The sequence below is a fragment of the Nematolebias whitei genome, chromosome 10 (genome assembly GCF_014905685.2).
Source record: "Nematolebias whitei isolate Nwh7 chromosome 10, NemWhi1, whole genome shotgun sequence".
Taxonomy (NCBI): Eukaryota; Metazoa; Chordata; class Actinopteri; order Cyprinodontiformes; family Rivulidae; genus Nematolebias; species Nematolebias whitei.
The window spans coordinates 36,032,794-36,056,376 of record NC_056507.1 but is presented as its reverse complement, the minus strand read 5'-3'; the positions used below and the strand labels follow the sequence as shown (position 1 = coordinate 36,056,376).

At 39.8% G+C, this 23,583-nt stretch overlaps 1 protein-coding gene across 1 annotated transcript in view; it reads left to right on the top strand.

The window, feature by feature from the left end:
- The window catches only part of LOC119416498 (A disintegrin and metalloproteinase with thrombospondin motifs 20), a 147,889-nt gene extending 125,222 nt beyond the window's left edge, over positions 1-22,667 (top strand). The window contains exons 27-37 of the mRNA XM_037683732.1: positions 8,143-8,310; positions 13,448-13,621; positions 14,238-14,408; positions 15,697-15,900; positions 16,072-16,201; positions 16,998-17,092; positions 17,188-17,282; positions 17,358-17,491; positions 19,978-20,069; positions 20,190-20,294; positions 22,570-22,667. Coding sequence (XP_037539660.1) covers positions 8,143-8,310; positions 13,448-13,621; positions 14,238-14,408; positions 15,697-15,900; positions 16,072-16,201; positions 16,998-17,092; positions 17,188-17,282; positions 17,358-17,491; positions 19,978-20,069; positions 20,190-20,294; positions 22,570-22,659 — 1,458 coding nt within the window. The 3' untranslated portion in view covers positions 22,660-22,667. The remainder of the gene's footprint in view (positions 1-8,142; positions 8,311-13,447; positions 13,622-14,237; positions 14,409-15,696; positions 15,901-16,071; positions 16,202-16,997; positions 17,093-17,187; positions 17,283-17,357; positions 17,492-19,977; positions 20,070-20,189; positions 20,295-22,569) is intronic.
- The last annotated feature ends 916 nt before the right edge of the window (positions 22,668-23,583 follow it).

The window sequence follows — 23,583 nt, the reverse complement described above, 5'->3', positions numbered from 1 at the left end:
ATATATATATATATATTATTATTATCATTATTATTATTATTATTATTATTATTTTTAAATATATGTATTTATATATGTGCAGATACGGTAGTCCATCGCTACTTCGCGGTTTGTTTATTGTGGACTCACTCTATCGTGGTTTTTCAAAAAAAGACTGGACATGGCACACAACTGGCTGATTGATGGATGAGCCACATGATTGGCATGAAATTTTTATTTAAAATAGATTATTTAAAAATATCTAGCGCCTCCTGCACCTTTGCGCAGCCCATACTGCAGGATAAACTTCCTGCTGCAGCTGATCAGCTGTTCACCATGCAGAACGGAGAAGTGGGTGTGGCCAAGAGTGCTTGATTCATGATTATTACAAAATTAATGCCTGGAGAAGTGTAGGCGGGACTTCAGACACATTTTACTTGAATTCTATTATCATTTTACTTGATATATATATATATATATATATATATATATATACAAAAAAAAAATATATATATATATATATATATATTTTTTTTTTTTTTCTTCTTTGTGATGTGCTACACCTTTTCCAGCTCTTTACATGTTTATATATTTGATAAAGGACTTGTTTAAATTAGTCTTCTTAGCTTACCTGTTGTAATTGTAAGTATTGCAAGGGGTGGTGTTGTCTTGAAATTATTTGGCTTTCATTCATAGACAAATACACACATGCACACACACTTTAAAGTAATAGAATCTCAGTCTGAATATCCACTCAGTATTCATGAATTTTTGTTACTTTGTTCAAGCTGATTGAAATACTGTATATGTTTTCTATTAGTTTAAATAGTTTTGAAGTGCAATAAAATGCATAAAGAATTTTATTTTTAGCACTTAGTTACATCATTGTGAATCAGTTAGGTAAAACAATTTGAAGCTTCCTGATCAAGATACATGTTTACAATATTTCACTATCGTGCTTTTCTTGCTACATATTTTGTTCTGGTTGGTGGGAAATAAACTCACACAAGTTGTGTTACTTGGCTGATTTTCAGATGTCAAAACCTAAAGCGGATGAGTCATTCCATTTAACGTTATCCCTTATTATACCCAGATGAACCCTTTGGGATTATACCAGATTAAACCTGGATAATCATGTGAAATTAAAGGCTGCAATGACATGGGAGGTCAAGTCTGCCTCAGGGGGGTTTAATTTCCCGTGTGAACCTTTGATTTACATGTTTTTCTTTAGCTATTGTTTTCTGCCTTTTGAATTGGAGCAAACCTGATAATTCTCCCTCATATTCCTGACTCTCGTCAAAACCACACATCCTACAAACTTAAAACATACATAGTCATAATAACGTGCTCATTTTTTACAAAAGAATCAGGTAAGTAGTGTCTGTTTTAAAACGAACATATGCATAAAATTTGTAAACTTTGAAGAAACAACTCCCCACAAGATATTAACTTGTCACATGTATAGTGGAGTGTTCAGTGAAACGTACCTGTGAAGCCGCCCCAGCAGCTGTAGATCCGTGAAGCAGAGTTCCTGGAGTCCTTGCCCTTGTCTTCCTCTGAGATGAAGCTCTCCTCTGGTCCCACGGGTTGTGCCATCTCTCTGTGCTCTCTGTTACCAGCTCTGATTAACTAATGGCTGACAGATGAGGTTAGCAGGAGGAGCACGTCTTTTTTCTTCTTCCCATCATTAAACTGGAGGCACAGTTCAGCTGGGGGAAACACAGCCCGTATGGCTGTGATTTTCTTTTTACCTCTTTTTTTTCCTCTCTCTTTTTTACTGCAGTGAGGTGGGGCTATTCCCTCCACCCTTTTCTCACTCCCAGCCACCAGTCCACACCCCACCTCCAACATGTTGGCCTGTCTCTTGTCTTCTCAGAGGTGGAAGGAGTTTTGTTGTCATTTCAGAGTGAGTGTGCAGCGGGTATCTGCGGTCACTCGCGCTCTGTCCTCGTGTTTGATGTGCTCAGTCAGCTGAGGCAGCCCCTGTGTTTAAAATGCCTCGGTAATAACAGCGTTTGATGCGTGAGTGTGTGTGTGGTGTTACCCTCTGCCCGCACCAACAAGGAAAAGGCAGGAGGCGGCTTTGTTTGAAGAGGTTCTCAAACCTTTTAGTTTGTTCTTTTCTAGATTGTAAATTCCAAAGAAAACACACAAATCCTTTATAAATGTGTAAAATCAACATACAGTAGGTCATAGTCTGTGGTATGTTAAATGGTAAATGGACTGTATTTATATAGCGCTTTTCTATCTTATTTTAAGATACTCAAAGCGCTTTACACTACAATCTGTGCCTCATTTACCCATTATACAGCACTCTACTAGATCTCTACAAAGCTAATTGAACAAATCATTCTAATGAGACTAATCAGAGCTTTATCACATTCAAACACTGATGGGACACACATCAGAGGCAACGAGGGGTTCAGTGTCTTGCCCAGGGACACTTCGGCATGTGACTGCTGGTGGATTCGAACCCCCAACGCTCGCATTGGAGGACGACTGCTCTAACCACTCAGCCACAGCCGCCCCAAATGTTCAGCACACGAAGGAAGTTCAGTCATGTACTTGGTGTTATGCAATTTTCTGAGGTCATAATTAAAGCACAATGCAACATTATGCTCTTTATCTGGGCTGGAAAATATGCACAGACAAAATGTAACCCTCTTCATCTGATAGATTTGATTCAAGTTCTTCTATTTTGGACCAGCTTTGGAAAGCAGAGCAGAAATGGGTGCTCTAATTGCTGTATGGCCTCATGGGAGACAAAGTCTGTAGTGTAATTTCATCAGCCACCTCAGGCCTACTTCAGAGCTGTCATTGAATTGTTTGGTTCTCATTTATTTTGCTTTCATCTCTGTCAAGCCTAGCTGAAGCGTTTCTTGGTACCTTATTAATACCAGATGATTGTGTCATGGTGTGTCACTGCCTTGGTCTGTCAGTCACAGCAGCTCTTAACCCTTCTGCTGCTCTTGGGTCAAAATGACCCGTGATCCTCCTGGGCCATTTTGACCCAAGAGCAGCAGAAGGGTTAACATACATAATCCCTATGTTTATAGGTTAAATTGTTTGCTGCATTGCATCATGCTGTGAGTAATTCAGTAAAAGCTTTTGATGAAATCTGTTTTGGCTTTGTAGTTAAATGTAATCTAATATGTTTTGTTGGCCATGATGGAGGGCTTTAGTTTGTTTCTTTGTCTCTAATTTAAAATAAATAGTTCACACAACATAGAAAGCAACATTACATAATTTATGCAGACAACCCATCTGAATAATCAAGTTTCATTACATCCTAATCAAAAAATATACACATGTTTTTGGAAGAGCATTGACCAGGTGACCACCTGGTTGCACCAAAAACCTAATGAAACATAATAAAAACACAACAACAAAACAAAAAGCACAACATCAAAATAATATATTAAATATATATTACAAATTCTTATTTGACTTTATTTAACAGTAATGTTAGCACAGTGCAGTCATGAGAAAATGAAAGTCCTTTTTCATCCATCCATTATTTTACCCATTTCTTCCTTTCCAGGTTGGGGGGGGTGGGGTGTCACTGGTGCCCATACCCAGCAGTGACTGTGCAGAGACAGGGGGCACCCTGGACAGGTCTCCAGTCCGTCACAGGGACACATAGATACAAACGAGACAAACAACCATTCACTCTCTCACTCGCACCTAGAGACTATTTAGAGTTACCAATCAGTCTAACATGCATGTTTTGTGGGAGGAAACCCGAGAAAACCCACACATGCATGGAGAGAACATGCAAACTCCACACAGAAAGGCCCTCGGCCAGGATTTAATCCAGTGCCCTTCTCGCTGAGAGGCCACAGCTCTACCAACTGCACCACCATGCTGCCCTCAACTCATTATTTGTTAATGACAAACATCCAAAATGGGAAGCCTGTGTGTAAAAACATAAGTGCATCCCAATGATTTGCTTGTAGACTGCCCTTTGGCAGAAACAAATTTAAATGTTTTCGTTCTGCCCTTACCAGTCTCTTACATCACTGTGGAGGAAATATTGCACAGTCTTCTCAACAACATTGCTTTAGGTCATTTAAATTTAAAGAGTGATGGACTTGCAACCTGCCCAGGGTGTACCCAGCCTCTCACACAGTGACTCCAGGACGGGGCTTAATTTGAGCCGGATCTTGCCGGAACAAGATCCGGGGACTCTCATTTTGATCGGGTGTGTTCCAGCAACTGTTTGCTTGGATCCGGCAACTCAAATCTCTGCCCCTAAAAGTCCAAAGCCATCGCACATTTTTATTTATTTATTTTAATACAATGAGAGGAGATGTTGCCCAGTCTGTGGAGTGGATGTTATGGCTGCAGCAGGCGCACCAGCTTGCTCACACGCTCCTGCCCAGCAGAGACAGATGGCATGTCCCACAAGGGTGAAGTGTCTTCATCTATATGGCAAGCTAAGCAGCCCATTAATAGCCAAACATGTGGTAAAAGTGGCTATTAATGAGCCGCTTGGCTTGCCATACTTTACGCACAGCAGCGTCTCAAGACAGCTCTGAGCGTGCACAACTGCTGATGTGAACTCATGCACACATTTCAGACATAACAAAGATAAAAGCTTAGCTACAGTAAAAAAATACAACAAGAGAAATGTTTGATGTGTATTATTCACATTGATTATGTATCAAAACAGCGGCGCTAATTTGTCAAAATAACAGCGATCAAAATGTCGAAAAGACAGTTCAATTTACTTTAATAAATAAAAGGATGGATGGATTGTCCTTAGTTGGACAACCAAGAAGGCAGTCATAATTGAGATTGGAGCAGCAGGAGCAGCACGAGCAACAACGTGCAGGAATGAATTAGGCGGAGAAGAGTTCAGATCAGAAACATGAAGTGTGTGTATGTGTGTGTGTGTGTGTGGGGGGGGCGGGGACGCTTGACAGAATTGGAGCTGCTCTATTCACACACAACCTGTTGTTTCTCTCTAAAATAGTAATTTAATCAAGTGTTTACAAATATAGGTAAACATAGATGTTTAACAACCCATTAAAATAGGCTACACCAAAATGCAGAAAATAGTATCTACTTTATTAAAAAAATTAAAGGGGAGGAGGACCCACAAGCCCCCTCCACATCCCCCGCTCCCACCCCCACCGGCCTGCACAACCTCCCACCCCACTACTGGCCGCCCACTATTTATGTTCCAGCATTGATCAATTTATAAATTAAGCCCTGCTCCAGGACATACCGGCACCCCCGGGTCGAGTTAAGGAAGAAGCGAGTAAAGATAATGTATGATGTATGAGTGTTTGCAGACATATGTTTTTGCATAGCTCCCTTGTCTCAGTTGCAGCTTTTAAATCAGGTTGAGGTCTGGACTTTTACTGGACCCTTGCTGCATCTTGATTCATTTCATTTTCAGCCATTCACTTGTAGGTTTGCTGCCATGTAAGGAAGCATTGTCCTACTGCATGTCCTACTTTATGTCACACTTTAGTTGTCAGACAAATGGCCTCAATACTTTGGTTTACAGAGGAGTTCCTGATTGACTCAATACCTGCAAGGTGCCCAAACCATAAGCCCTCCACCACCATGCTTGACAGGTTGTGTGAAGTGTTTCGATTGATTTCTGTCCATTTTTTGTTTTTGTTTATTTATTTTTCCAAACATGATATTGTGTATTATGGTCAAACACCTCAACTTTGGTGTTATTTGTTCAAAGAGCACTGGTTCAGAAGACGCGGTTTATATAGATACAACTTTGCTTATTAAATGTGTGCTACCATCTTCTTAGATAGAGAGAATCAGAATCAGAATCAGAATCAGAAAAAGCTTTATTATCATTGTACCAAAATACAGTGAGATTATGTTCGTAGTCATCCAAAAGATGGGCGGAGTGCACGTTGCTGCTGCTTCTTGAGAGCACGGGCCCTTATCCTTTTTCAGAATACTTTTTTTGATGGAAAAGGGGAAAAGGCCATGAGGATAGGATAGTGGTATTACAAAAAAGATCTCTTCACCTTGTCCATATCAGGACATGATTTAAGACATAAAAAAACTACCAGCAAGCACATTTATAAACACATTACATACTGTATGCATTTGACAGCAAGACGGTGAAATTTGTCCATGAAACACTTCCAGATAGTCCATTGTCCTGATGTTGGTGTCAGCTGGTACTGCTCTGATAAGCCTTCACAGAAGTTCTTGAGGGGTGCGATAGACATAACTTTTCCTTGGTTTACACATATCCCAGGAAAAATATGATGTCGGCCTGCTTCAAGACCAACCGGGGGAGTCAGATTCAGATAAGCCACAATTGTTGACTTTTTTCAGGCAGACTGTTTTTCCTTGTCAGCTTGTGTCCTGCTGGTACTTTCAGTCCCAAAATAGCCAGATTTGTGAGCGTTCCACTGGCACATGCTTATTAGCTCCCTCCAAGATCGTCCCCATTATGCTGGCGAGTCCCAGAAGCCGCAGGTGGTCTGCAATTCTCACAAATCGCTTCCATCTTATGGTTTAGCTTATAAATCGTCTGATTTTGAATACTTGAATCACGTACCGAACCTTCACACAGACTCGCAGTTTTGCCATGGCCGAAACTGCTTCCGCCGTCTTCTTTAATAGCTGATAACATAGGAATGCACCGATGCCAAAACTCAGAAACCCTGCTTTCATGGCTCCAATTATATAAACATATTTGGCATCCTCCTGAGACATATGGAAAGACACATCAGCTCCCAAACTCTTCACGGATCCATGACGTTCCCTGCCACGTGCGTCTCATCTAGCATGAGGGCTCTCCAGGACCCTGTTGTTTTGTTGAAAAGATTTTATCGATTGTGTTGATAGTCCAGCTGACCAGATCCATGACAGTAGTTTTAGTTTCAGAAGATGTGTACATTAGGAGCTTCGATACACAGACAGAGAGCAAAAAAAAAAAAAAAAAAAGCAGGAGGAGGACAGAAGAGGGAAGAAAGGTGTCCGTCTTGTATGAGAGCAAGTTCGGAAATATTTTTATTTCTCTTCCTCTTGGCTTTCTCTTGCAGTGCCATCATATGAGCAATACTTGTTCAGTCTTTTCTTAGTTGTCCTGTCATGAACTTCAACTTTTCATTGTTTAACTGAGACCTGCAGTAGCTGAAATAGGGCTATTGTTGTTGTTTTTTTGGTTTGTTTGTTTGTTTTTTCAAGTTCCCTGAAAATTTCGCAATCGGTTTTTGGAACCAGACTTTCAACTTTGGGGGTAATGACAGTTTTTCTAACAGTTTCCCACTTGTTTGTTTATGGAAACAGCTCAGAACTAATCTTACTTAGTAACTGGATTTAAATGTTTTTTTAAACCTATTGAAAGCCTGATCATTTTTATTATGTCCTTTCATGTAATTGACATGACATGAAAGGTAGGATTGCTCCGCACACATGGAAATGTAACCCAGAATGAGCTAGCCTCGAACAAACAAAACAGCTGTAATGGTGGAGGTCGTGAATCTCACAGAGTTACCTGACACATTTATTGAGGCATTTCTGCCTTATCAGCCAGCATTAAGGCAAAGAAGACAGGGAGAAAAAAAAAATTTCAAAGATACTTAAAACTTAAAATAGTTACTGCAATAGAGGTTTTCATGCCGCAGAGTGACAAAGGGTTATAGTTTACTGTGAAATTCAGAATGTACTAAGAGTGTAAATTTGACATTACACAATCTGATAAACTCTTTGTAAAAAAATGTTTAGTTTTAACTAAATTTTAGTTTTATAACAAAAAAGAGATTAAACTTGTGCAACTAGAAGTTATCTATATACAAAACACACAAAATAAAGCACAACTAGCTTTAGGCATCAACCTTTAATTTAATTTAACCAATAATCATACATTGAGCATGCATCAGGACATTAATCATACAATGTAATTATGACAGAAAATGGAGGATTTACCTTCATACAGATGAACATGTGGTACTTCCTGTTTATCAATATTTTATTCAGCTGCTCATGAGGTTGGTTACAGAGTTTAATCATCTTTTACATTTTTCCAGCGACGGATTGACAGGTTGCGTCATGTTTATTGAAAAGGATGGACATTCTTTTTACACCGGCTGTGCATATTCTCTATTTCTGAACATGTTGTTAAATTGTTTTATTCTCAAACAAAGAAACCAAACATCTCTTCCTTCTTTCCAGTGTTCAGTGAGCTGTGGTCGGGGCATCAAGCAGCGGGACGTCACTTGTGCTTTACAGAATCAAACCAAACTAGAAGAGACTCACTGTGGTCATTTGCCTCGACCACGAGCGCAGAAGCCTTGTCGGGTTCGAGGATGCCCCGTGTGGAAAGCCAACAGGTGGCAGGAGGTATGTTTGTTCTTCCTGGTGTTTCATCTGGTTTTGATCATTACTGTCACCAACTGCAACCTACCAGCAGAGACACAAGCACAAACAGAAGAGAAAGCCTCTCAGAGGTTGCAGATGTGGGACACACACTGTCCAATCACCGCTCAGTTTATCCTTATTCAAGAGTAATGTGACATTTCCTGTAAACTGAACACTGCAGGCTGGATTTACCAAACTATTTATACAGTGTGCTTGACATTTTTATTTCAGGTTTATAATATTCAAACAAAATGTTTGAAATCCCTGGAGAAAGTAAGGCATCTCTTTTTGTCAGACCACACACTGACATGCATTTGAATATACAAGCTATCACTGAAATGTGATTAACATTGAGATCCAGACGTGCAGCTGATGCATGCAAAGTCTCAGGTTTCTCAACTGTCTGCTACCTTGAACTTTGACAGAGATATGTTTGTTCACACACGAGTATGTATTCAGCCATTATCAGAATATAGACTTTTATTTTTCTATGTTTGATGTAACTTAAGTATGTTTTCACTGCTGCTTCAAGGCTCCAAAATGACTAAAGATGGACCAAAATGTTCAGGACAACAATCCATCTGCCTTCTTTCAAATGATTCCTGCCATTCCTCAAACTCTGGAGTGTGTCCTCCTACCCCCCCCCCACCCTCTTTTTCTCCCACTGGTGTCTGGAAACAATCATCCCTTCTGCCCCCACCCCCAAACATACCAACAGCAACCATGAAATCATCAGCTTGACTAAAACGACATGTTTTATATCTTAATATTCATGCATGTGACATTTGGAAACCTCGGCACCATGCTTCGAGGTATTCCACAGCCACACAGGTCTTTCAGTCAAGTCCAATAGGCGTTGTGTAAGAAGCAGCACTTCAAAAAGATTAAAACACTAACAACCTAACATTTCTTAAAGATTGCACATTGGTCGACACCAGTTCAAAACGTAGATCCTCGTGTTAAAACGACAGTTGTAGAGTTTTGGTCAAACGTTGACAGTAATATTTGGCATGACGTTGAGTCTAAAAGTTTGGGATGACTCAGAATCAATTCTTTCCTCAGTGTCTGTAAAACTGACTGAGTTTTTCTGTATTACTTCTCTTTGATGTCCAACTTTTTGGAGTCAGCTTGATTCAAGATGGATACCAAAGATAAGCAATGCAAAAATTGCTCTAAAAATCAGTCAGCTCATCCAATGAATACTTTATGATAATTTGATTCTAATTCAGTCATGAGAAAATCTGCTAACTGACTAATGAGGTTGGCTCCAACAGTAAAGAAAAACTTGAAGCAAAAATCCCACACTGATAATAATGCTCGAAGTATGTGCTGGGATAACTGTTAGCTACTAGGCCATCAAATTCTTCATCTATATTTGTCATAACATAACTGACATATATTAACTAATTTATGAGTAAAAAAGATGTAAAAAAATATCAAAGATGGGGTTTAATTAACCTGTATCATCCATACTTGTGCTCCAGCCATTTTTTTGAGATATAAAAAAATATTTAACCAGTAGAGGACACAAAGGGGCCCTGTGATGGACTTGCGACCTGTCCAGGGTGTACCCCGCCCCTCGCACAGTGATTGCTGGACATGGGCACCAGCGACCCCCGTGACCCAAAATGGAATAAGCGGGTAAAGATAATGGATGGATGGATGAAGGACACAAAGGTTCAGGACTTCAAGGACTTGGGGTCCACTGTCCTGGAAAATGGGGAATGTGGTAAAGATGTGAAGAAGAGAGTCCAGGCAGGATGGAGTGGATGGAGAAAAGTTTCAGGAGTGATTTGTGACAAAAGTGTGTCAGCAAAGTCAAAGGAAAAGTTTACAAGACAGTGGTGAGACCAGCTATGTTGTATGGTCTGGAGACAGAGACATGGACAAAAAGACAGGAGATAAAACTGGTAGTGGCAGAAATGAAGATGTTGAGGTTCTCCTTAGGAGTGACAGGGATGGATAAGATTAGGAATGAGATCATCAGAGGTACAGCACAGGTTGAAAAACTGGGAGATAAAATTAGAGAGACCAGACTGAGATGCTTTGGACATGTCCAGAGGAGGGACAGAGGTTTGGACATGTCCAAAGGAGGGACAGCAGATATATTGGTAGAAGGACATTAGAAATGCAGCTGCCAGGAAAAAGACAAAGAGAAGATGTATGGATGCAGTTATAGAGGTCATGGAGGTAGTTGGAACGAGGACACAGGATGCAGAGAACAGAGATGGAGGAGGATGACTCGCTGTGGAGACCCCTGAAGAGGGAAAAGACAAAAGAAGAAGAACAATTCTTTAAACCATTTTTTTAAAAAAGCTGATAGACATCCTGCAAAGGTCCCCAACGAAAAGAAGACACAGACAGTCATAGCTGTAGCGTAGCTGAGTTTTCCCTGAGCTGTCTCACTATCAGGTACAAAATCTCAAAAGGTGAAGAAAACATTTTGTAATCTTGCCAAAATGACTTTTTAAACTCTGCTTTCTGTTCTGTTATGAAATCATGAAGATGTTTCTTCATGTTATTTGGAGCTTCATGCTGCTCTCCTTTGTTGCTGCAAGAACAAGAGCAAGTCTTCTGCAGGAGCACAGGAACAGATTTCTGTAACTGCAGCTGTCAGCAGTCCTGTCACTATAGCGCCTCAACAGGTTTCACTTTCACGTTTTAAATAGTTTAAACAAAAAGCTAGATTTGATTTGAAGGCCAGACTTCTGAAGAGTTGTTTTTCGTTCTTGCTCCAAGCTGATGGACTTGACTCTTCACAGCCAGCCACACACTCTGCAGTGGCAACTAGCAGTTGCAGTGAAAAAATAAATTCACTTCTGTGAAAATTTGATCCAGCGATATTATTCACAGAATTTCAGACTGTAAGAAACTGTTGAGGATTTGGTATTGGTCTTTGATGCTGAAACAAATAGATCATCTTGATGAAGTCAAACCGTTCAGGAAGCTTCCTCAGTGTGGACGTTCGATGCTCAAAGAGCATCAAGCAGATGTTTGAGCCGAGGTAGAACTCAGTGTGATACTAAACGAGTGCATTGAACAGGAACACTGAACAAATCAGCAGATCTGCACTCAGAGACCAAGTCAAAAAGCTTTTCTAATGCCTGTGGATACTGAGTTTTTGCAGGTAAATGTATCATTTGTTTATGACGGGTTCTCAAACTTTTTGGGTTCAGAGACTCCTTACAGGGCAGAAAAAGTTTCAGGGACCCCCTCATAACCCTCATGTTTATTAAATAATTTTCTTCCATTTGTCTCTTTAATGCAATGTAAATATTTGTCTAACATAAATACTTAAGACCTGTTCTTTAATAGTGTTAATACCATTTTTATTATTTTAAACATGGGGTATTTTTCATTAGACACACTTAATGAACAAAATTTTTAATTTCCGCTTCCAAAAATGACAGTTTTGAGAAAATGAACAGCATCAAAAACCACTTTCAAACTTTACCTATTCACATGATAAACATAAATGTATTGCCACTTCTTCAATTTATTACAGAAAACTCTTTACATAAAATGGTAAATGGACTGCATATAGCACCTTTCTATCTTATGAAGATACTCAATGCTCTTTACAACACAATCTGCACCCTCATTGATCCATTCATACATCTTTATCACATTCATACACTGATGGGACACACATCAGAGGCAATGAGGGGTTCAGTGTCTTGCCCGGGGACACTTCAGCATGTGACTGCTGGTGCAATCGAACCCCCAACTCTTGCATTGGAGGACGACTGCTCTAACCTTTCAGTCACAGCTGCCCCAACTAAAGAAAAAAACTGAACAGAATCATAACAGCAGTATTCATACCAAATAACAGAGCTTAATTTGTAAACCAACCAATGCTGGAACGCAGATAGTGAGGCAGAGGGGTCTGGGGGTCCTCCCCCAGAATGTTTTAAATAAAGTAATGTGATTTCTTGCATTTTTTGTGTATCTTAAGGGTTTTTTAAACATCTATGTGCTTGTAAAAAAAATGTGGGGGTGGGGGGTGGGGGGCTTGTCGACCCCCAGGGGTCCAGAGACTCCAATTTGAGAAACACTGGTTTATGTAACAGGATTTTGTGCTGGATAATGTTTTAATATTTTATGACATTGTGTTAGACAATTAGTGTGAGTTTCCATCAGTTGTGTGCCTCAGTTAGTTTGGCAACACATTTAAATTTGGTATGGTATGGTATAAAGTTTATTCGTTTTAAAAAACAAAACAAAACAATTCCATGAACTATTAAAAAATACAAGAAACTTACAATGAAAGGCAGCAGAAAGAAGAAAAAAATCTTATTATATCTGCCCATTTTTCAAACAATTTGTTCAATGATAATAATTTTCAAGTAACAGAACAAAACAAATAACTCTTTCTAATTTTTCTAACTCTAATGCAATACACACTAAGCTACTTGATATATATATTTTTAACAATTCAGCATTGATCTTTTTCTTAAATGTACACATTGACTTGGCATTTTTAACATCACTCTAGACCATTCCACAATCCAACTCCTTGGATTGAGGTAGACCTTCCCTTCAGACTAGTTCTGAATTGTGGTTTGACAAATATCTCTATCCCCTTAAGATTATAACAACTTTGTCTTTTAACAAAATTTCTTTGGATATTTAATGGTAATGTGTTATTTTGAGCCCTATACATAACTGATAAAATACTGAAATCTACCAAATCGTGGAACTTCAATAACATCAGTTGATAAAATAATGTGCTTGATGGGTGACTGTAATGCTTTCTGGTGATGATTCTTACAGCTCTTTTCTGTAAAATAAAAATAGGTTTTGTAAATGTTTTACACGCTTTCCCCCAAACATCAATGCAATAGATTAAATGTGGAACAATGATTGTGTTATACAACATGTACAGAGCTTTATCATTTAATAATTCCCTGACTTTGTATAGTACTGCAATAGATTTAGCTATTTTTATTCTTACATAATTTATGTGATTTAGATTGAAAATAAAAAGTACTATTTTAAATGTACCCTTCTTGTTTTATGCTATATTGTATACAGCACACATATCATAACCATTATCTTTTCAATGGTTAAAACTTGTGTTTTCTTTAATTACTTGTATGTTTTCTTATTGTTATATTAGTGTTCTGCCAGCTGTGGGTCTGGAGTTCAGAAGCGAGAGGTTTACTGCAGGTTCAAAGGCACTGGACGAGTCGGAGAGGATCTGTGTGTTCCTCACACACGTCCTCCTGCTGTCCAACCATGTCACACTGCAGAATGCACACACTACACCTGGGTTGCTGCTGAATGGGGAAAAGTAAGTGGAGGGAAGAAATTGCTTTTGTCTGAATTCCTATTTTCTTTTGCTCAATATCTTTGTGTGAAATAAATGTACAGGATAAATAACCACTGTATTCATGTTTTTAACTGACTGACGCCTGCACCATTTCTTTTTCTGTTTCATGGAGTAGATAACCTGAAAGTACCCGGTTTTAGAGATAAACATCAATAAAAAAAAAATTAAAACAGCGGCAAACCTCAAATCACAGATGGAGATCATTTCTTTAGTCCTGCTGAATGTTACAATTCTGTGTCACGCAAGCAGTGTTTTATTTTTACAAAGTATTTAGTTTTTGTTTCAACTCTTTAATGTTGTGCACTTTGTCCTTAAAATCAGGCACATTAAAGGGCACCATATAGGGACAAAGCACCGAGGCTTTATATTTGAATGTATGATGTAATTTTCTGTCCTGCCTTAAGAATTTAAAACCTGCTATTGTTAAAAATTGGATTTTGAAATTAGCATGCACAGTTTTACTAGAACTGTTGCATTTTGGTTTGTTTATGCCATATGAAGAGCTGAGAGTCTCAGCAATGAGTGGTTGTCTTGCTGAAAATAAAACAATACAACCCTCCCCTATTTTTATTTGTAGTGTAATGCAACGTGTGGAGAAGGCCTGAGAAGCAGAAAAGTGGGCTGTATGGGTCCAGGGATGATACCGGCCCAAGATGACTACTGTGGACCATCATCCAGACCGCCACCGCTCCAACACTGTGAAGAAACTCCCTGCCGCTACATGTGGCTAACAGGAGAATGGTCCCAGGTAGGAATAAAAGTCAAGTCAGATTTATTTATAGAGCACATATAAAACAGAAACTGTTACCAAAGTGCTTAACAAAAATATCACAATATCAAATATAAAGTAGCAAGATATATTTACAGCACATGGAATAAAAATATAAAACCAAAAACAATTAGAAACAATGAAATACTAATACTAAAAGCATCAGTGGTTCCTAAACATTTTCTGCTGGGTCCCCCTTTGATTTACAAGAAAATTTCCACACCCCATCTCAGGAAATGTTTCTGAAGGGCAGACACGTGAGATTTCATGCATGAGATTATTGATCTCTGGAAGCATAACTGGGACACACAAGCTAGCATTAGCTTACTATACTTTCAAATATAACATATATTTTGGCTCAAATAGGCCAGATAACATTCTGTGGTCAATAAACAACATCCCTATCCCCACACAAGGACATATATCCATCCATTATCTTTACCCGCTTCTTCCTTTTTGGGTCATGGGGGTCACTTGTGTCCATATCCAGCAGTCACTGTGAGAGGTGGGGGACACCCTGGACAGGTCTCCAGCCCATCACAGGGACACATAGAGACAAACTAGACAAACAACCATTCACTCTCTCACTCACACCTAGAGACAATTTAGAGTTACCAATCAACCTAACATACATGTTTTTGGGCTGTGGGAGGAAACTGGAGTACCTGGAGAAAACCCACACATCAACAGAGAGAACATGCAAACTCCACCCAGAATGCCCCCCTAACTGGTATTTGAACTGGGGCAACCTGCTCGCTGAGAGTCAGCAGCTCTACTAGCTGCACCACCGTGCTGCCCTATATAAAACTTATGAACGTGAATCAAGCAAGAAACATGTATCAGGCCCCAGGCCATCACACATCTTACCTCTGGTAGCCCAAAGCAGCATCATGGCATGTCTCTGAATGCACCTGGCTACTTGACAAGCGTGGGCTGCGTTCAAGTGCAGTAGGACATACTCAGTGCTCTGCTCAAACAAGTGGCTACTAATACAAAAAAAAAAATAACTGATTTGCTTAATAAATCATGACCAATTACTTAGATTAATGTTAATAACCTGCTACACCAGCAGTGTCCAAGGCAAGCATTAATTTTTTTCCCATTCAGTCACCCCCACCACAGGGGGCACACCACACACTTTGGGAACCACTGAACTGGAGGAACGTTTAAGAGATTTTCATTGAATCCAATTCTTTATGTTGTAATTTTAAGGAAACTCCATGTTCCTTTTTATAAATAAAGATTTCTGTTGGTGTGTGTCTCTCAGTGCTCTGCCAGCTGTGGTGTTGGCTATCAGCAGCGTATCGTTTCCTGCTCTGTGATGCCCTCCTCTTACTCTGCTCAGCGTTTCTTTACTCAGTCGTCCTTTGTGAGCACAAAGTGCCCTGAGCCATCCCCCCCTGCCACCCAGCCATGCCTCCTCAGAGAGTGCACACACACCACCTACTGGAGGGCTGAACCGTGGACTAAGGTGAAGCTCAAAACTCATTTGTAAGACAGAAAAAAACTTTAGATCAATAACATATTTTTCCTGAAAGACATTTTATTGCTTTTTACTAGCTATTGAATCGTATTTGTGGAACTGTCTTGAAGTTTTTTTTATGTTTTTGCTTCTGTGTGTGGAAAACATTATGTGTACCAGTGTTCTCAGACCTGTGGTGCAGGAGTGATGTTTCGCAAAGTGGAGTGTGTGACCTCCAAAGGCCAGCCATCAAAACACTGTCGTCTGGCAGAAAGACCCGAGTCTCAAGCTGCGTGTCAAGAAAGACAATGTGAGCCTCCCCCCAGCGCTTGGTGTTTTTATTCTCCCATTGATGGTTTTACTCTTAATTTCATGCTGAAGAAGTTCAACCATTTAGTTAAACTTTTCTGATCCCACGTGCACACGTCCAACATAAAATATTTAGCATGCAAGCATCACATTGATTGTGTTGTGGACAACAACCAAACTGTGCCTGAGTGTGTTTGAATTAGTTCAACTTCTTTGCTTGGTAATTGTAACAATAACTCCGCCCAAAGCCCCTTGAGGTGATAGATCAGTGGAACAATAAACAGAGCGGCAGGCATTTTCTACAGAATTATGCTCTGGATGGTTTGTCAGGATGTCTCGGAGGGTTTGTGCTGAAACCGAGGCAGCTTTAATTGAGCAGTCCAAAGTTTCATTCACACACATTTCGAATGTTTCGGCACTGGCACACTGCAGTAATCACTGCCGACTTAGCTTCTGCCAAGTCAGGCACAGGCAAAATTAAAAGGATATGCTTGGGTGGCAACAACCTCGGTGGTCAAGTATTCATTTTAATCAGCTAATCTGTGTATTATGGGATCTAAAGTGTTTTTAGAGTACAATGGAGGCAACACAGCGCTTCTTGTTGAGGGGCAAAAAGAGATGCAAACCTTTCTAACGTGGCTGTTTGTATTACTTGATTTTGTAATTTTTTTGGGTGTTTGCTGACAACAGATTTACAAATAAATAATTTGATGACTTTTAATAGTATAGCTTCAAATACTTGTTTCCTGTTATCCAGTTATTGTAGTAAAATCTCCTTTTCATGCATCTTATCTTAGGCCAGTTGTTCACATCTTGCCGAGAGGTCCAGATGAGGCAGGGTGTGAGGATGGACGGGGAGTACTATCTGAAAGTCAAATCTCGGATCCTACAGGTTTGTGTGTTCTGCCAGAGTTACACCTGAACACATCCTGACTAACAGCAGCTTCCCTCATGAGATATCTGCTGTCCTGATGTGTTTGGTTGTAGATTTACTGCGCTGAGATGCAGACTGATTCTCCTAAGGAGTATGTGACTCTGCGCAGCACTCAGACAGACAACTACTCAGAGGTGTATGGACAGAGGTATGCAGAGCTGACTCTGAAGGTGTGTAAAACACAGTATCTCAAATTTTCACACTCATTTTCTTTACCACACAGGTTGCTAAACCCCTTCGAGTGCCCATATAATGGCAGCCGCAGACAGGACTGTGACTGCAGGAACGACTATCCAGCAGCAGGATACACGCTCTTCCAAAAAGTTCGCCTTGACATAAACTCGCTGAGGATAATGAGTGCGTAATTACTCGGTGACTGCCTTCCACTGTCTACTGTAATGAGACCACACATCAGCTTAGTTTTAAACCTTCACACGCCTTGTCCCGTTGTGCAAATAAAGGCCCGTCCAAAAGCCTGTTCAGATGCAGAACACAGCTTTTCTCTCGCACTCCTTCCACTGAAATCAAAATAACTAACTAAATGGTAAATGGACTGTACTTATATAGCGCCTTTCTATTTTATTTCAAGATACTCAAAGCTCTTTACTCTACAATCTGTGTCCTCATTTACCCATTCATACAGCACTCTACTAGATCTCTACAAAGCTAATTGAACAAATCATTCTAAAGAGACTAATCAGTGCTTTTAGATCACATTCATACACTGATGGGACACACATCAGAGGCTATGAGGCGTTCAGTGTCTTGCCTAGGGACACTTCAGCATGTGACTGCTGGTGGATTTGAACTCCCAACTCTTGCATTGGAGGACGACTGCTCTAACCACTCAGCCACAGCCGCCCAACTCTCTGCACTCTGAGTTTGCATCGCCAGGCGAAAGCTTGAATCCAGGCCTCTCAGTACAAACATATGAATGAAGGCATGCATGCGTGCACATGCTTACTCAGAGGCACTGGCAGATTGTGAGCACTGACATCCAACTGGAATATTATCAAACACTTGCATGCAAGTAATCACACACTCACAGTATGTACGCACACTTACAATAAATTAAAGAGTTGTAGGAACTTCCCTTTTACTCGTGATCGTAGAGTCAAAATGACTAATGAAAATTAAAAAACAAATTTGAAACACTTTCATTCTCAAAAAACTGGTCACCTGTAAGTAAAATATTAGCAGTGGAGGAGAAAGTACTCAAACACTGTACTTAAGTAAAATTACAAATAAACAGACAAAAATGTACTCTAGTAAACGTAGAAATACCACATTAATGCTTTTTACTTAAGTAAAAGTAAATAAGTACTTGATTTTAAAAATACTTGAAGTATTAGAGTAAAAGTACTTGCTGAATGTATTACCTAATGCAATGGAACAATATCATCGTGTGCCTACTGTATGCATATTTTCTGTAATACATTAATAATGTTGTTTTAATGAACAATGCTGCAGATAATACATGTTTTTATTGTGTTTACTCTGTGGCACAGTTCACACTTGGACTTGTGATTCTGTGCATCATCAGGGATGACCTGCAGAGTCAAATGCCATTAAGAAAAATAAAAAAGAGGAATGATTATACCTTTGAAAGTTTTTATTTAACACAAAGTAAAACCATTGTGTAATTTTAACTGCAGTCAACACATTTAAGTAAAAGTTGTCTGTCTGAAAAAAGGAGCATTAGACCAAACAAAGGAACAGGCTATGATCATTTCAACTCCAGTTTGTCATCAACTCTAGTTAAAATATTGTCTAGTCAACCTTGTAATGGGTCAATAATGAACAATAGTTTAACTTCCAGATGCCATTTTCAAAACTTGGACCCGAGTGTCGAGACATTTGGAGACATCTTGTCTCCTAACATCATGAACTGACACATTTTAATATTACAGCAAGAATTTCTTGTTCAAGTTCAGAAAAAGTTGGTTTTCAAAGTTTTTTGAGTCCAGTCTGGCTCTTTTGGGCAAAAATCTGTCCTGCTGTACTGAATAATCTTTCAATAGTCGTTCAATAGTATTTCAATAGTCTTTCAATAAGGCCATGGGTGGTGTGTATCTTCTGGCTAACTCTCCATGGTGGAATTCATTATGGGTGGGTTAGTGGAGCTGTGGGTGCGCCCAGCTCTATGACGTATATACTAGAATGTACGCCATTGGTCCAGCTCTTCTTGAAGGCAGGTCTAACGTTGCCTGACCACTTTGTAGTGATTCAATGGACCAACTCCCCTCTCGCCACTGGTTACTTTCAAACTAACAAACAAATCAAAATAATGCAACATGAATGCAACTTGTAACACAACACATTATAGAAATTTAGTGGAGTAGAAAGTACAGATACTTAATGTAAAATGTAGTGGAGTAAAGTAGAAAGTACCCACATTTAACGCTACTTAAGTAAAGTACAGATACATGAAAAATGTACTTAAGTAGAGTAATGAAGTACTTGTACTTTGTTACATCTCACCATTGAATATGCAAGAATGAAGAAAAACTTTACAACCTTTAAACATAACCTGAATATACAAAACCTGAATGAATATGGTCAAATAAATGTATTATTTATTATTTATTTATTATAATAAATCTGTTTGGATTTGGTTAATGTCTTCATGTAACCCCCCCCCCCCCAATTTTCTCCTCACCCCCCCCCCACCACCCCCCCCCCCAGTGTTACTTTAAAAAGCACTTGGAGTAACAATCTTTTAAGCAGAACAAACACATCTGGCAGAGTGACATCATTTATCTGTGTGGTTAAACTTCCTGGCAGATCTGTTAAACTGTGCTGCTTCACAGTGTGTCTCTAAATGTGTCTTTGTTGGTTATCAGTCACAGACCTCCAGTATTCACTGACTCTCCTCGGCCGCCCTGTGCCCTTTGCTACAGCAGGAGACTGTTACAGTGCAGCCAAGTGTCCTCAGGTTGGGCTAATCATGTCTTGTGAAAACTTTAGACACATCCTGTTTGCTTGTGCCTAATATTTCTGAATGCACAAGAGTTTGGAAGATTAACTCGATCTGATGTGTTTTTCTATCTTTTAGGGTCAGTTCAGTATTAATCTGACTGGCACTGGTCTCAAAGTGGCTCAGGCCACCAAATGGACATCTCAAGGCAACTATGTTTCTCTTAAAGTCCACAGATCTGAGGTAAGTTCATATATTACACAAAGCACCTTTAAAGTATTTGTTTAGATTATCGTACTTTCCGCCATACAAGTCGCACCGGCGTATAAGTCGCATAAGTCCAATAATGTCTAATAAAGTGGAAAACATAAATAAGCCACTTTGCCGTATAAGTCACATCCAGGACCGGCCTAAGGCATAAGCAAACTAGGCGGCTTAGGACCCCAGGGCCACTAGGGGGCCCCCTAAGTGGATTTTTTTTTTTTTTTTGGTAATGATTTCTAGGATTCTATTACACACCATTTCATTATGAAGTTGTGATTTTGTTTTTACAATAATATTTTTTAATAATATTATTTTTTATAATAATATAGCATGTGTCAAACTCAAGGCCCGTGGGCCAAATCCGGCCCGCCTTAACCATTTCTGTGGCTCTCTACACCCTACAGCAGGGCTGTTCGACTACATTGCTTGGGGGGTCACAGTTACTGAAACCCAAGAGCTCAGGGGCCGGACATCCAGCAGTTATTGTCATTTAGTAAAGTTGGTTTACAATTTAAGATCAAGTTTTATTTACAAATAAACCCATTAGTGGGCCGAACTGAGCACACCCGTGGGCCTGATTTGGCCCCCGGGCCTCCAGTTGAATAGCCCTGCCCTAGAGGGCCACAGAAACAGAACTTCACGATAACATTTGTGCGCTTCAATATTACTTTATCAGTCAAATCAAATCAGTTTTTATGTGTATAATGCCAAATTACTCACACACAAAATGTTTAATTTTTAGAAGTAGTCAGCAAATGCAGAGAAAGTTATATTTTACTAGTTTGTTAATACGTAGTTTTATCAATACACTCTGCCATGTCCGGCCTTTTGAGGACATTCATGAGCTTGGTGTGGCCCAAAATGAAAATGAGTTTGGCACCCCTGCATAATGTGAACAGGGCTGTCAGTGTTTATGTTGGGTGGGTGAATGATCTGATCTGTTGATTGCAGTAAATCACATTATTAGCAGAAATAGAGGGCCCCAAACCAAATTTTGCTTAGGGCCCCATGGAGGCTTGGGCCGGCCCTGGTCACATCTATTATGTGTCACCGCTGATGCATCGTGTTTGTTACGCGTCACCGCTGACCACCTAGAAATGTGGGCCGGTGTTGTGCCAAAAATCTATTGGCTGCCAAATGGCGGCTGCAGGAGCGTGCACGGGAGGAGTTTAACAAGAATTTAACAAGATTAACACTTAAAAACAATTATTTGTTTGCTCAAAATTATAGTAAAGGTGTGTCTCAATTGAACTTTTCTTTAACAAATGCACTTCGATGGTCAAAACATGGCGAAATGAAGCTGGTGATGTTTTGGTGTTTTGGAGTGGGCCAGCGGGGTTTTAGCGGGTCTGGAATCAACAGATACACCAACCGGTAGTTGTCAAAAGCCTAGAGGGCCTCTAGCAGCTGAAAATGGTAGTGTTCAATCCAGCAATTTTCAGTCATGTCATCTGGAGGTTTTTTTTGTTTGTTGTTGTTGATGAAATGTTTCACCTTCCATCCAGAAGGCTTCATCAGTCAAGGAAACACACAACACAAAACTGATTCTTCCCCCAAACAGCTTACTCCAAAGTGGAACAAACCAGTTACTCATTTATACTCTTTTGATTCAATCTTCTGTGAGTTGGAGTGAATATTCAGTCTGTTGTTGATAATTGAACCCATCAATTTAACTGCAGCCAGTAAAACTGTGACAACTGGTTGAACTGGTTTGTTCCACTTTGGAGTAAGCTGTTTGGGGGAAGAATCAGTTTTGTGGATTGTGTTTCCTTGACTGATGAAGCCTTCTGGATGGAAGGTGAAACGTTTCAACAAACAAAGAAACTGTCCAGATGACCTGACTGAAAATTGTTGGATTGTATACCTGGATTATTGAGCATGGACTTTGTTGGTTGTGTTCAATATTTCTATGTCAGAATGACTGAAAGTGTCAGATCTCAGTCAAAAATTGGGTTATAAATATGGGGTGGGGGGGTGGGGGGGGACATATATTAGATGCTTTGGTGTATAAATGGCAGGACTTGCAAATTTATGCAAAAAGGTACGACTTGTACTCCGTAAAATACGGTACTTCATTTTACTGCGCTGTAACTGCTTCATGTTGAATCTTGAAGAGTGAACAGCTTCCTTGTACTTCTGCCTGATTCACCAAACTAGAATCCACTGCTGGCATTTATAAAGCGTTCATTCCAAGCATCAAAGCCACCCTTTTGCCCACATTTTTTCTCTCCATCTCATTCTTCTTGATTTGTAGGATGGAACAAGAATCTACGGTCGCTGTGGTGGTTTCTGTGGCAAGTGCATTCCTCAAGCCCACCACGGCCTACTCCTTACAGTTCAGTGAGAGTCAAGCCGAGATCGAACTCCTAAATCTGTTTTGAAGACACGAGCCCAGAAACACACTGTGAGAGGGATTTGTTTGATCCTGCGGTCAGTCGTGAGTGTGTTGGAGGAACATTGAACACAACACAGTGACCTTTCCAGTTTCCACATGGCAGCTAGACTGGACACAACATAACCCGTTATGCAGCCCTACATGAACGCCGTGATGTGGACTCAAGGACTCGGCTTCATTTGCTTGGTGGTTGTGTTACACTGTACTTGTATACCTGCCTTGTAAAATAAAAGGAATACAGGACTCTGCAGTGTGAGGAAAGCAAGTGGGCAAACAGAAGTCAAACGTTTTTATCCCCTCTCTTTTCAAGAGCAACATTTTCATCATAAATACTCTCTTTTGATTCAATCATCTGTGAGTTGGAGTGAATATTCAGTCTGTTGTTGATAACTGGACCCATCAGTTTAACTGCAACCAGTAAAACTGTGAAAAGGTGGAAACACTCCTTTTAAGTAAAGATTGTTGCCATTCAACTGTGACTAAAAGTGTTTTGAATGTGTTTGATGTATTACAGGGTTTAGACTGCTATCTGTCTGCTTACATGGAATTTGAAAGTATTATTCTTATTCTCATTCAACAAAGAAAGTATATCTTTCAAAAAGTCAGAATGACTTAAAGGGATAGTTTAGATGTTTTGAAGTGGGGTTTTGTGGAAAGGTGAACAAATAACATCTTGTGTCATAGATAGCACTTTGTGCTCACAAGTGGCTATAAGATGCTATATAAATAACAGCCTAATGCAATATGTCAGGGATGTAAAAGTACATGAAACTGTGAATAAACTGCTCTGTACTGTAGTTTTTGAGACTGGACTTGTTTCAAGATGGAAGCGATCCTTTGTGGAACTACTCCCACTCTTCATTCTGTCAGAAA